This window comes from Cetorhinus maximus, chromosome 2 (assembly GCF_964194155.1).
Source record: "Cetorhinus maximus chromosome 2, sCetMax3.hap1.1, whole genome shotgun sequence".
In the NCBI taxonomy this organism is placed as follows: Eukaryota; Metazoa; Chordata; class Chondrichthyes; order Lamniformes; family Cetorhinidae; genus Cetorhinus; species Cetorhinus maximus.
Window position 1 is genome coordinate 75,728,816 of NC_135880.1, and position 15,043 is coordinate 75,743,858.

At 41.3% G+C, this 15,043-nt stretch overlaps 1 protein-coding gene across 3 annotated transcripts in view; it reads left to right on the forward strand.

Moving 5' to 3' along the window:
- Positions 1-2,671: 2,671 nt before the first annotated feature.
- The window catches only part of camk4 (calcium/calmodulin-dependent protein kinase IV), a 278,967-nt gene continuing 266,595 nt past the window's right edge, over positions 2,672-15,043 (forward strand). The window contains exon 1 of one of the 3 annotated variants that reach the window (XM_078566212.1): positions 2,672-3,137. In XM_078566212.1, the coding sequence (XP_078422338.1) occupies positions 3,031-3,137 (107 nt within the window). In that variant the 5' untranslated portion in view covers positions 2,672-3,030. The remainder of the gene's footprint in view (positions 3,138-15,043) is intronic. The other 2 variants (XM_078566205.1, XM_078566219.1) reach the window with 2 other exon arrangements.

The window sequence follows — 15,043 nt, forward strand, 5'->3', positions numbered from 1 at the left end:
AAAACTTTTAGTGAACTGTTTAATGTCTGTTCTTTGGCTTATGCATTGGGACATTTTGCTATGCTAATAATGCAACTAGTTGTCATACATGTACCTGTTGAATATACATATTTGAAAAATTGATCATTATATAGTAAACAAATTCAAATTGGATTCTTTAATCTGGTATTTTGGTAACAGTGATGAAGGACTCCAGTATGTGGATAGATTCAAGAGATTAGATTATTCTCTTTGGAGCTGCGAAGGTTAAATGGGGTTTTAAAAGGTGTTCAAAAGTAAGAGGGTTTTTTTATAGATTAGATAGGGAGAAATTTTCTGTAACCAGAAGAAGCAGATTTAAGATAGTTGGTAAAATAACCAGAAGGGAGGTGAGAAGTGCACAAGGAGTTATGATCTACAATGCACTGTGTTACAATCTCGGTTAGAGACCAGTACTTTTTTAAAAAGATCTGAAATCCCAGTATTAATGAAGCCACAAGATTCCATGGTTTAAACAAAAGAACTATTATATGACTTAAACAAAACAAACACTAAATATTATCTTAGCTAACCCCCAATACTCTAAAAACCCAGAAACATAAATTAAACATTAAATAACAAGCAAATGGTGGTTGATTATAAACTATAATTTACACCTAAAATGGCAGATACAACTAAGACAGATATTACAAATTGGCTCTGCAGTCCACTCAACTGCCATCAATCTCCTTCAAAACTTGTCTTCCTCACGAAGAATTTTAGCTCCTCTCCTGCTAGCAGCGTACAACCAACCCGAGTTCCATAGGTAAGTTCTTCACCAAAACTGGCACACATTTGCAGAACCATCTCAACTCAGTGTGGATAGTGTAGATTCATCAAAATTACCGTCAAGTAACAGAAACAGATGTAGCAACTATATCTTTGCTTATTCTCAGCTTCTGGATCTAGCCTCTGTCTTCTTCAGCTTGCCTGTACTGCACCACTGGAATCATCATTTACTACTGAGCTCCAATATCTCTGTTCTTTTATATAGTTTCAACCAGCAGTTTTGGCTTCCAATCTCAGTTTCAGACTTAGTTTCCTTAGTAACTGGGTGGGTCAGTTTCTTTTCTCAGTTTTCCTTTTCAGTTAGGGCCTGTCTCAAAAAAATATATAAAAGTTTGAAATCATGGGGCAGAATTTTGCCGTTGGTGAGCAGGGGGTGGGGCCCGCTTGCCAACGTGTAAAATGATGCAGGATGACGTTGGGCGGAACCCCTGACGTCATCCCGCCCCATTTAAATTTTCAGGAAGGCAGGGGCGCAGCAAAATCAGCTGCAGGCCCGCAGACCTGTCAATGTCCAATTGAGGCCATTGACAGGATCATTTAAACAATTAAAGGACCTGCCTGTCCAACCTTATGGTTGGCGGGTTGGTCAGGAGCCCTGGCGGCAAATGGAGAAAACATGAAACCTCATCCAGCGGTAGGATGAGGTTTCATGCAGGGTTTTAAACATTTTAATAAAGTTAATCTGTAAATTATGAATATGTCCCATCTCATGTGACATGTTAGGGAATAATTTCTTTTCTATTTTTAACATTTTTCAAAGTGTAAGTGATCTCCCTGAGGCAGGACTTAGCCTCAGGAAGATGTGCGCTTTTTCGTACGCATGTACGAAAGTGCGCACTCTCGCTTTTTGGGAATCCCCCCCTGCCCGCACACGAAACGTATAACGCATTCCACCGGCTGTCACGCTGGGCAGGCCTCAATTGGCCTGCCCACGTAAAATGGCAGTGGGGCCCGCTTCGCTGGCAGGGTTGGCTTCCCGTCCGCCAGAGATTGGGTCAGGCCCGCCCGCCCGACAGGCAGAAAATTCTGCCCCATGGATTCCATCACAACTGCCTGAAAGGATGGTGGAGGCAGTTTAAATAGTAACTTTCAAAAGGAAATTGGATGTTTATTTGAAGGGGAAACATTTGCAGGGCTGTGGGGAAAGTGCAGGGAAATTCAAAGAGCAAACCCGATGGGCTGAATGGTTTCTTGCTTTACGGTAATGTTCTGCTATTTAACATTGCTGTACTGCATCAAGATAGGGACCAACCCCCACCACCCTCCGCTTCCTTCTGCCAACCGCTTTTCGAGCTTTATGCCAGGTTACCGGTCTTACAAAACGATTATTCCATTGAATGACAACGCAGCACTTTGTATACACTGGAAACGACAGATAGCCGATAAAACAACAATTCAGTTTGTAGACCGAAACCTCTTTGGAACCCAGGAAACTCTTTCGAGTTATCAACAGTCACAGATTGCAACTCTTTCGAGTACAATCACAGTTCTTGGTTTCCGGGAGTGGGACATGAACCCACAACCCTCTGATTCAAAGGCGAGGGTGCTATGAACTTGAAGCGGGTACGGACGGAGTAAATGAGCCTACACTTGTTGGAAACTTGTCTGCACCGCCTCTTCCTGACCGGTTCCCGGTCGAATGTTCTCGGTCCCTTCGCCGTTGGGCGCGCGCGCACTGGACGACACCTCAGCTTGAAACGGGCCCCATTTCCTATCTAAAATAACATCCTGCTCCGTCCCACCGACTGACAGGTGCAAGGGCCAAGTTATTGAATCACGTCCCTTACCAAACCGTTGAAAGAAATGTAGGAGTGAGATACACAAAGAGCACGGTAAAAAAAAAAGCGCATTTTCTCCGTGCATTACGGTACGGCGGTTATTCGACTGACAGGCATCTGTGTGCCCGTAACTAAATCAGATCGCACACAGTCCTTGATCCACTCCCAATAAGTTCGCGCATCCTTTTCTTATCGCTTTTTAAAAAATTTTGTCCTGCTTGCGTTACTTTTTAATCAAAGGAACTTCAGGAACAGAAAAGGAACTTCACATTGCCGTCCACTCGGTGTGTGGGCGCATCCCCCCCCTCCCCCCTCCCTGTGTTGATATGATTGAGGGGGTGGAGGTCGCTGACAATCATTGAGGCGGGACTGAGTAACTGTTGGGGTGGCATCGTGCTGCTGGCAGCTTCTCCGGCTTCACCGGTGAGTAAGGCAGGCGGCCAGGATGTTGAAAGTTGCCAAATCGGTTTCGGACTGTGGTTACTGGATCGACGGCTCCAACAAAGAGAGCGCCCTGGAAGATTACTATGAGATTGAATCGGAACTAGGACGGTACGTCTGCCGCTATTTCCACCTTCTATCAGTACATGTCAATCCGATCAGTCGCTCAAAGCAACACTTACAATCCCGGGGTGTTTGCAGAGGGACAAGACAGGCACAAGACAGGCGTTGGCAGTGCTAGAAAAATGTCAACCTGCTGCTCTTTTATTTCAACCTCCGACTAAAATTAAAAACCCAAAGGGTTCCAACAGTGAGACATTTTGGCCTTGGTTTATCTATTTAGCAGCTAAATCTTCAATTTTGAAATGCAAAACGAATAAGCAGTCGAGAGTTATACTGAAGTATTGCAGATTAATATTTAAAGAGTAGTTTTGGCTTTAAGACATCTGTAAAAGGAGCACTCGAGACTTCGACTGTCTAAAGAACTGAATTATTACTTTATTGGCTATTTATCATCTTAAACCCATTATCGGAGTTGCTTGCAGTCTATAAATATTGCAACGCTTCTCAATGTGATATCACTGTTTTGTAAGACATCGATTAGTCATGTAGGTTTCTGATTTTTTTGTTTTAAAAATGTGAATAACGTTTTGCAACAAGAAGCGAGGTAGGCTTTGGTGAGTCCCAGTACTGTATAGCGACATGAAAGCCGCATGGAGTGTCATTCGTTAGTGTCTTGTTGCAATAACATTGTTGTCCTATTTAAAACTTCCATAGACTTAAGAATCCAACTTGAAGCAAAAAACTTCAAATCATGATAGTGGTTTCATAGCATAAGATTAATTTATTTTCTGAAAATAATGTGCTAGTCGTCATCCAGGGCCCTCGTTATCTATGGGGGGGGGGGGCATCATAGTAGGTGCATTTATATAAATGACGATCAAAGGGGCGACTAGCAGCTGTTTTTCTGTGTTTTGGTCTGTTTGGTTCCTGATTTAATGCTTTAAACTGAAAGTTTGGAATCAGGGTTAGATACTCATTTCTGATAACTTGATAGATGGTAATGGTCTGGAACTGAGCCTCCCAGTTTGTGCAAGTAGCTGATGCAGCAATTGAGGATCTACGACAGACCTGGGGGTAGAAGTTGGCGGGGTTTCCTACTTTCGATCATTGTCCAGAAAATGTTGATAGAAAATGTAGAGATGGGTATTGGGTGAGGACAATTGAATAACATGCTGAAATTCATTATCTGGGCTCAAATATGAGAAAAGATTGCAGGGCAACAGAGGATTGACAAGAGAGGAGGGAAGAAAATTCAGGTAGAGGATTAGGAGAGCATGCAGGTTTTGAACAGATGGTACTGATCCTAAGGCTACTGTCACTGATATGCCCTGCTAAGAATAAGATAATTGTTGTTAGCTTACAACCAGATAACTGATCCTCGCAAAAGCTATGAATTTAGTGGGCTGGGGTTTTGGGAAGATGACTACAGTTGGAGAAGTGTCCAGCTGATGGGAAAATCTATGGAAAATAAATCTGGAGATAAAAATAAAGTGCAAAAAAGACAAAATAATGTTAGATGAGTTGTACAAAATTACACCCATAGTGGTGTTATTATCCTATTCCAGCAAGCACTGACATTGATTCATTTGTTCCTGAATTGCACTCCTGCTTTTTGCTAACTGTATAGGTTTATAAAATCCTCAGTATTGCTGTAGAATTGTGTGACATTCAAGGGTAAAGGTTTAGTTCAAATGTCCTCTGACATCACTTACTGTAGGCTATTGCACATCTGCACATTAGCAGGAAACAATAAAAGTGTATTTCTATGCAAGCCCTAGTCAGCCAGTCACATTCAAGGGTTTTGTTGCAGAATGTAAAAATACATCTCATTAACTCTGAAGAGCTTTACATTGAAGGTTGTCACAATAACCACAGTGCCTACACCAAATGCTACCCACACACATTCTTTTACTGGAAGACTACCATTACACAGTATGCATTTTGAACTAGTTTTTAAATGTTAAATCATATGTAAAGTAGATTCAGGCAACACAATATGAGTGGAAAAATCCTTGATTTATCCTCTGCAATATAATTAAATTCAGTTAATGAAAATTGTTTAATAATTGTTGAGGCAGGTGTCTAAGCTGCAAAAGTAATTTGATCAATAAATGATTATAAAGAAGCTTTTCATTAAAATATGTAAATGTCATGTTCCTATAGCTCATTTATTAAATGCAGTTTAAATATTAGACCATAAACTGCTGGGACCTCCACCTGATTTTGTAATGACTACACTATATTACCTTTTTCATTGTTTCTTAAGATTAATATCCGCGTCTCTTCTTTAGCAAGGCTGTGCTTTAATCTCAGTAGAGACCAATAACATGCTTATGTATTTTCAGAATCCGAAAACCCAAGTATTTTCTAAAGGAATGAAGTCATAAGGTCCACAGTTTAAATCAAAAGCATTTTACAAAGAAAAAATCAAAGAACATGAATATTCATAACTACACTGTAGAAACTGTAGGGCTGCAGAAGCTGGGTCGTTATGTATATTGAAGGCGGAGAGAGATCGTTAATCAGTAAGGAAATTAAGGATTATGGGGAAAAGGCAGGAAAGTGGAGTTGAGGATTATCAGATCAGCCATGATCTCATTGAATGGCGGAGCAGACTCGATGGGCTGAATGGCCTACTTCTGTTCCTACATCTTATGTTCTATGGTCATTCTATCTTAAATGAACATTAAAGATATTAAAAGTGCAATGAACGCAGTTACTTATTTTTTAAACCAAACTTCTTAGTTCAGAATTCCTTCTACACCCAATTGCTTTACACCCCCAAAACTCAAGTCAAGTACTTATCACAAGTTGGAAGATTAATCACTTGGTCTGAGTACTGCTTCGAAGACTCCTTTAAGGGTTGAGATTTCTTGGGCCTTCCACTTACATCTGCTGAGGTTGTCTCTTCACATCACCTCCAACAGGAAGTTGTAGACTCCCAGTTCAACATCTATGTTGCTGTCACCTTAAGAATAGCCACCTCGGATCAGAACTCTCCTGGTTCTAATATCCTTTAATTCTGGAGTCTTGCATCTAAAACTCTCTCCCTCTTGGCTATCCTAGAAGTCTAATTCACTGTTAGGAATCCTTCAGTTAGCCAGAGGTTTAAACTCTTTTGGCCAGTACGACAAATCTCAAATGAGCTCTGCTGGACAGAGATGTTCCTTGCTCTAAAACTAAAAACGCTGCTTTAGGCCAGAGTCACATCCACAATCATTCATGCTTGTAATTACCTTCTTGCTGACCCTTTAATATTTTATTGTTTATCTCCCAGGCAACTTGGTCACATAATCATTTACTGGAAGTCAGGTCCTTTACTAGAAATCAACTCCTCGAGAAACCTAATTCTTAAAGGGACCAACATCCTAACATAAAATATAGTTTATTTCCCCTAAAAGCACATGGACCATCACAGTTATATGGTTATAAAGGGTGCTGATATCCCCAGTAGGAAGCTTTTCTTGAAAGGAGCATGAGTTGGCGACAGAGCTGCAAAAATGTCGCACTAATGCTCTGACCATGCTCCTAATGTGACTGTTGACTGGGGAGTCAGTGAATTTACACTTCCACCTGCGTTATCTTTTACATCTGAAATGGATTTATTTATAATGATGCATATAGAACAAAGCGTCACACACTTTTTCAATCTATCAGTCATCTCAGTCATCAGTTAATTCATATATATATTTTTACACAAGAACACAAGAAATAGGAGCAGATGTAGACCACTTGGTCCGTTGAGCCTGCTCCACCATTCAATACGATCATGGGATTCAACTGCACTTTCCTGCCCACTCTCTATACCCCTTGATTCCCTGACAGGTCAAAGATTTGTCTATCCCAGCCTTAAATGCGTTCAACAATGGAGCGTCCACAGTGCTCTGGGGTAGAGAATGCCAAAGATTTGCCACCCTTTGAGTGAAGTACTTTCTCCTCATCTCAGTCCTAAATGATTGGCCCCTTATCCCGAGACTGTGCCCCCATTTTTTAGACTCTCTGACCAGCAGAAACAATCTTGCAGCACCTACTATGTCAATCCTTTCTGGATTTTGTAGGTTTCAATGAGGTCTCATTGTCATCCTTGTAAACTCTTGAAAATATAAGCCAATTTACTCGGCCTCTTACAACCCCTCACCCCAGGCAACAATTTAGTGAACCTTCGCAGTACCGCCTCCAATGCAAGTATATCCTTTCTTAAATGTGGAGACCAAAACTGCACACATTATTCCAGAGGTGGTATCACAAAAACCTTGTACAGTTGTAGCAAGACTCCTTTATTCCTGTTTTCCAATCCCCTTGCAATAAACATGCCATTTGCCTTCCTAATTGCTTGCTGAATCTGCATGCTAACTTTCTGCGTTTCTTGTATGAGCATACCCAAATCTCTTTGAACATCCACACTTACAATTTTGACCCCTTTTAAAAATACTCGGCTTTTCTATTCTTACAACCAAAGTGAATATCTTCACATTACCCTACATCATACTCCATCTGCCATCTTGCTGTCCACTCACTTAACCTATTTATACCTCTTTGCAGCCTCTCTGTGTCCTCCCCACAGTACACCTTTTCACCTAGCTTGGTATCATCAACAAACTTAGATACATTACTCTCTGTCTCTTCATCTAAGTCATTAACATAGATTGTAAATACTGAGGCCTCAGCATTGATCCTTGCCGGCACCCCATTATTCAGTGCCTGCCAATTTGAAAAAGCCCCATTGATGCCCAATCTCTGCTTTTTATTTGTTAACCAATGCTCACATCCATGCTAATATATTGCCCTCAACTCCATGAGCCCTTATTTTGACTATGAACCTCTTGTGTGGCACCTTATTGAATGCCTTTTGGAAAGCCTGCTATACTACATCTACTGGTTTCCCTTTATCTACCCTACTAGTTACATCATCAAAATACTCTAATAAATTTATCAAACAGGATTTGCCGTTAGTAAAATGGTTAAGACTTTGTTAATAATAGATTAGAACACTTTCCCAACAACTGATGTTAGAGTAATTGACCTCTCCCTCCTTTCTTGAAAAGCGGTGTAAAATTTCCAACTTCTAGTCTGATGGGACCGTTCCTGAATCTAAAGAATTTGGGAAAATCATAGCTAACGCGTCCACTATCCCTGCAGTTCTCACTTTTAGAACTCTATGGTGTAGGCCAGCAGGTCCCGGGGATTTGTTGGATTTTAGTCCCTTAAGTTTCTACAATACCTTTTCTCTGTTGATATTACTTTTCGTAATTCCTCACCTTTTTAGCCCCTTGGTTACCATCTATTTTTGGTATGAAACTTGTGTCTTCTACTGTGAAGACAGACATTTGTTCAATGCCTCTGCCATTTCCCATGACAATTTCTCCTGTCTCTGCTTCTAAGGGACCAATGTTTACTTTAGTTGTCCTCTTCCTTTTTGTATACTTAGAAAACTCTTACAGTGTGTTTTTATATTTCTGGCTAGTGCTCTCATATTCTATTTTTTTCCTTTTTATCACCTTTTTAGCGGCCTTTTACTAGTTTCTAAAACACTCCTAATCCTCAGACTTGCTACTATTTTTTGAAACATTGTAGGCCTCTTCTTTTAATCTAATACTATCCTTAATTTCCTGAGTGAGCCACGGATGGGTTTTTCTTGCTGAGTTTTTGTTGTTCACTGTAATGTATTTTTGTTGAACATTTTGAATTGTTTCTTTAAATGCTTCCCACTTTCATTTACCTCCAGAACTTTAAGTCTATTTACTCAATTAATCTTAGCCAGTTCTCCCTTTGTACCTATATAATTGGCTTTGTTTAAGATTCTTGTTTGTGATTTGAGTATGTCACTTTCAAACTGAACATTGAATTCAATGGTATTGTGATCACTATTTTCCAGTGAATCTTTTATTATGCCATTACTAATGAACCCTGCTTCATTACACAATACTAGACCTAAAATATCTTTATGCCTAGTTGGTTCCACAATGTATTGCTCCAGGAACCTGTCACAAAAGCATTCGATAAACCTAGACCATTCTAGACCATTCCTGCCAATTTGATTGTCCAAGTCCATAGGAAGATTAAAGTCTCCCACAATTATTACATTGCCTTTGTTACAAGCTCCACTAACCTCTTGTTTAATGCTCTGCGCAACTGTATAGCTACCATTAGGGAGCCTATAAATTACTCCTTGCTATTCCTAATTTGTTCCTAATTCCTAATACTGATTCAACTTCATGATTTTCTGAGGCCAGCGTCTTTCTCACTAATGTCCTTATGTCATCCTTTACCATCAGGGCTACCCCTCCTCCTTTGCCATTCTATCTGTCTTTCTGAAATTTTGTTTACCCTGGAATATATATTTCCCAACCTTGATCACCTTGTAACTGTGTCTCTGTAATGGCGGTTAGATCGAAATCATTTACCTCTATTTTTGCCATTAATTCATCTATCTTATTGCAGATGCTTCGTGCATTCAGATAAAGAACCTTTTATATCATTTTTAAACTTCTATTCCGTGCAATGACCTTATTCACTGATATACAATTTTTGTTAAACTCTCTGTGCCTTCCTGTGCCACACTGCTTGTCTTTACCCACAGTGCCAAACTGTTCCGATACCTGGACCTTTCTCTTTGGATTTCTCAATCCCCATTCACCCAAACCCCCATGTTAGTTTAAAGCCCTGTTCACAGCCCTAGTTATAGGATTGGCCAGGGCACTGGTCCCAGCCTGGTTCAAGTGGACCCCATGCCAATGGAATAGCTCACTCTTCCCTGAGTACTGATGCCAGTGTTCCTACGTGGGCCACGACAACTGGTTATGTCCTTAGCCCTGGCACCAGTTAGACAACACAACCTTTGGAGCTCTTGGTCACAGCTGCAGTGAATAGTATCTAGATCCCAGCATCTAATATTTCATTCTAGATTATCCTTCTTCAGGCTTGAACATCTAGTCTCAACCTCACCATATTTATTATCTCTGTTAGCTAATTTCCATTCTCAATTTCTACACCGGTGAGCAGAGTACAACCAGGTTATTTGTTGGCTGAACAGCTTGAGAATTGTTTTTTCAGCCAATACAAAGTTTATTGAGCTGGACTAAATTGCAGTCAAAAGAAACAATAAATAGATGACAGAAATCCTTGTCATTGATAGAGAGAAAAGCTTGCAGAAAGAGATAAGAAGTAGCTGAAACATGGGGCAGGATTTTCCCCCCGTCGGGGGTGAAATTGAATTGTGGGCACGCACAGGTGCGCCTCTGATCGGCGCCCCCGATTGGGGGTGTGGCGCCATTTTACGTGGGCGGGCCAATTAAGGCCCGCCCAGCGTGACATCCACACAGAAGCGCTATGCGCTCCCTGTGCGGGTGGGGTGGGGGGGGGGGGGGGGGGGGGGGGGAATCCCTAAATCGAGAGTGCACTCTTTCTCGCATGCGCACGAAAGAGCGCACTCATCTCCCTGAAGCTAAGTGCTGCCTCAGGGAGATCGGCTGTTTTGTGACAAATATTAAAAATAGAGAAAAAAAAATTCCTGACATGTCCCCTCATGTACACTGTCACATGAGTTGGGACATGTCCATAATTTTTACAAAAACTTTAATAAAATTTTAAAAAACCCATACGAAACCTCATCCCACCTGTGGATGAGGTTTCATGCTTTTTCTAATTCCTGCTGGGGCTCCTGGCCTGCCCGCCAACCTTAAGGTTGGATGGGCAGGTCCATTAATTAGTTAAATGACTCTGTCAATGGCCTCAATTGGCCATTGACAGGCTGGTGGGCGCACAGTTGATTTTGCTGCACCCCCGCCCACCAGAAAATTTAAATGGGGCGTGGTGACGTCGGGAGTACCACTTGAAGTCACCGCGCGTCATTTTACGTGTTGGCGAGCGGGCCCTGTCCCCCGCTCGCCGACGGGAAAATCCTGCCCAAGATATCTCAACAATTGGGCAGTGATTTGTCACAGTGCTACATTACATGACAAATACTGCAATTATCATCATACTGTGCAATGTTCTCTAGCCATTTTAATTTTAAGCAGTAACATACTTTTAAATGCTAGTGTTCTCTTAACTCATCTGAAGTGGTAGGAAATTTCCAGTTGGTTACTAAAACAGCTGCAGTGCAGTCTGCATATACTCTGTTGGAGCAGAAAGTGTATTGGTGCTTTAATTCAAACTCTTAACATTGATGGTGGGTTGATCTCTTGCAATGTTGCAAGCAGCTGCTAAGATTTAGTGCACTTTTAGTGAAGGGGGAGAAACCTGTACAGTGCTAACATGGCTATTGTTTGGAGTTCTTTGCATTAAGCTTCACTGGAACACTGCAGCAGGTTGAGGACAGAAATGTTTTGAACAGTTTTGAACTTTTCAGTGTAAAGCATTATGAAGCCTGTCCCTGCTAAGAGCTGCTGTAGATCTCAAATTGTGTCTATTAATACTAAAAGAGTAGCACAACTGTACTGTTCACTAAGTATCTATTATTCTAATGAGTCTGACCTTTTGTTATATTAAATTGTTTCAGGATTTTATAAATGAAAGTAATGATTCAAACTGAGCACTGAAACTGATCATTGAAATAACGGACATAATTTTACACTTCCCGGGGCGGGTGGGTTGACAGGTGGGCGGCGCGTATGTGGAATTTGGCGTAATGCCATGGGCATCATTTCAGATGCTTGCCTGCTCACCTCCGACCCCACCGCAAATTTGTGTGTGGCAGGGGAGGGTGGCCCACCTGCCCTTGGGCCAAATGAGGCCCAATTGGCCACTTAGGGCCTCTTCCCGCCCCGCTGCAGATGTTTCTGTGGCAGGTGAAGGCCGGATCCAACAGATTATTGGCAGGAAAGGGATTTACTCCTTTACAGGCTTTATGGGCCCATCAGAAACTCTCCCACCGCCCAGGTTTCCCCTCCCCCACTAGCCTGTGCGCTCTAGCCTCCACCACCTATTGTCCGCTTGCCGATGCTTTCCAGCCTGGCCCCACCAGATCACTGCCTGAACTCCCAATCTAGCTGCAGCGATGATCTCTGTTGGGAACTGGTTGCAGTCCAAGCAGTGACCACTGCTCCCAATGGCGCTGCTGGGACCAGAGAGTTGCCGGCCATTTGATTGGCTAACAGCTCTCGGAGGTGGTACTTCCTCTCCCGTTGAGGGCGGAAACCTCGCACTGAGCCAATTAACGCCTCTCTGAGCATTAAATGATTGCAGGGCAACCCACTGAAGTGGGGGCAGATTCTCCACCGACCTTTTTGCTAGGAGAGGGGTAGGAACCCTGGTGAAATGTAGAATTATAACCTAGGTATCACAATTATGTGGAACAGGCTCGATGGACCAGAGAATCTTTAGGTATCAGTAATTATTCATATGTTGTATTAACGGTCATGGCTATATTTTGTATTATTCAAATTTGGAAGTGATAAATAGTTACTCCTCTGTAGGTAAATTTACTTTAATATATTAATGCATTAAACATGGGTTAGGTTTCATCCTACAAGGAGGCAGCTGTTTCAGCCATAAGTTACTTTGGTGGGAGTATGGATAACAGGTAAGTTTTTTAAAAATTATGAAGCATTTTCAAATGCAGTAGTATTGTTTTTGTAAAGCACTTTCACCCGTTAGAGATTTAATAAGCCTCTAATGAGGCTTATAAACCGACAGCCAATCTATATTGGCTTACGATTGAAAAAAAGGCAACTCCTGATTTTTATACCAGTTTTCTTGCTTTTTAAGAGCCTGTCTATTTATTAGATGCCAGGGTTGGTATGTCTGCACATCAATAAAAAGATTAAAGAATAAGATGATCACAAAGTGCATTAAACTGGCATTCAAAAAATGTCCTTGTATCATTAATTGCAGAAAAATTGAAAAAAATCCAGAATATCAAATTCCCAAAAAGCTGTTTTGCACATGTTTAAGAGCACAAATATCCCCAAAATATAACACCTTGTAGAGGTTTGAACTCTATACTAAACCCCACAGTAAGAAAATTCTTGTCGAGGAATAACCATATTGGCAATAAAGGACAACCTAATTTAGAATGCAAACTAACAAAATTTGTCAGACAATAAAGATTGATACTTAACATTTCAATAGTTGATACACAAGTTAAATGCCTGTTGCTGTGTCTTTCCTGTGGATCCCAGGACTTCTAGGATTGCCCCTTCTTGTTTCCCCTGAACCTGGTCTCTTGACTCATGAGGTCATTCAAGATTTTTGCTTAGCCAAGTTAACTCTAACATACATAGAAATCCCTTTGCAGCTTTAAGATCCTTTTACAGCCTATAACTTTCCAGTCTACCTTAACTGCTGAAGCTACACACTTCACAGCTACCTGCTGAGTGTTCTTTCTCTCTCTCTCGCTCTCTCTGGTGGAAACAGATTTCTAATAAAGATTTTGGTTTTCCCAAAATGACAAAGACTGTACTTTACTACTGATTCTCACAAGCTAAACTTTAACTGACTGAATGATTCCCCAGCAGCTAAGCAGTTATACGTTTTCTATTTGCTCTTTTAAGTCAGTTACTTTAGCCCTGGAAAGCTTGTCTATACTGGATCCACAGATCTCTAATACAGGATTCTAATGGCAATCCTTAGCCCTGTGGCAGTTACTTCAGTCACTAACTAAGCCAAATACTGGGTTCTTACAACAACTTAGGTTCCTTAGGCAGCACCTTCCAAACCCACGGCTGCTACCATCTAGAAGGACAAGGGTAGCAGATACATGGGAACACCACCACCTGGACTTTCCCCTCCAAGCTACTCACCATCCTGACTTAGAATTATATCATCATTCCTTCACTGTCACTGGGTCAAAGTCCTGTAACTCTCTCCCTAACAGCACTGTGGGTGTACCTACACCATAGGGACTGCAGTGGTTCAGAAAGGCAGCTCACCACCACCTTCTCAAGGGCAATTAGGGATGGGCAATAAATGCGGGCCTAGCCAGTGAAGCCCACACCATGTAAATGAATTTTTAAAAACCCTCAGCCCGTGACAAATGCCTATCGACTAACAATATACTACGCAATGAGATGAACATTTTAATCACAGAAAATGATTCATCTTCAAAGACTAAGAGCATTCTGGAAGAATTTTTGTTTTAAAAGACACTGTTCCTTAAAGGATTAATGCAAGAACTCTGATTGCTTCTCTTGGAATAGACATCCATTTACAAGAAAAGGTCATCAAGCAGTTCTAAAGAAGCTGGAAACCTCTTGACCCCGGTGGACTGTGTACAAAAGGGATCACATGGTAATTTATGGTTCTGGAAAGAAAAATGCCTGGAGCTGTGTTGAAAAGTTGATTTTTGGTTTTGCTTTGAGAAGAAGGACCAAATGCTTGTGAAGGAAGACAGCAGCCTTTTTGCAATCCACAACCGGAAGTGAACATAAGCTGCTTCTGAGTTGCCCTACATGCTGGAATTGAGTACCTGCAGGTGTTCCTTGAGTCCGCCTGACAAGCAGTGCAAGAGTCATCGATTGTTTCCCAGATCAGCACTGAGAGACCAATTGCATAACCCAGACGCCATTTCAAGGACTCCATCACCTTTCTGTGTGTGTGTGTGTGTGTGTGTGTGTGTGAGAGAGAGACTTAGGGAATCTTGAAATAGTAATTGGTATACTTTTGTATTTCATACTGTATATTAATAAGCTTTGCCTTTCTATTTGACAAGACTGGTTTTATAATAAACTAATAAGTTTGTTGTTTATTAAAAGAAGCCTTGTTAAAGCGTTAGAAACTAGAGATAGTTTTAAGTAAGTTATATGTGTATTTGTGCGTTATATCTTTAAGTTTAAGTTGTATTTCTGTATTTGTGTGTTGAGAATGGGTGGGAACTTGATTTTTGGTTTCACTTTAAAAGATGCCTGATGAGGTTTTCTGACTCTTGATAGCAAGTTAAAACAAACACAGGGTAGAAAAGACTGCTGTTGTTTAACAACAGGGGCCCAGAGAGAGGGGCCCACAGATACAGAGAA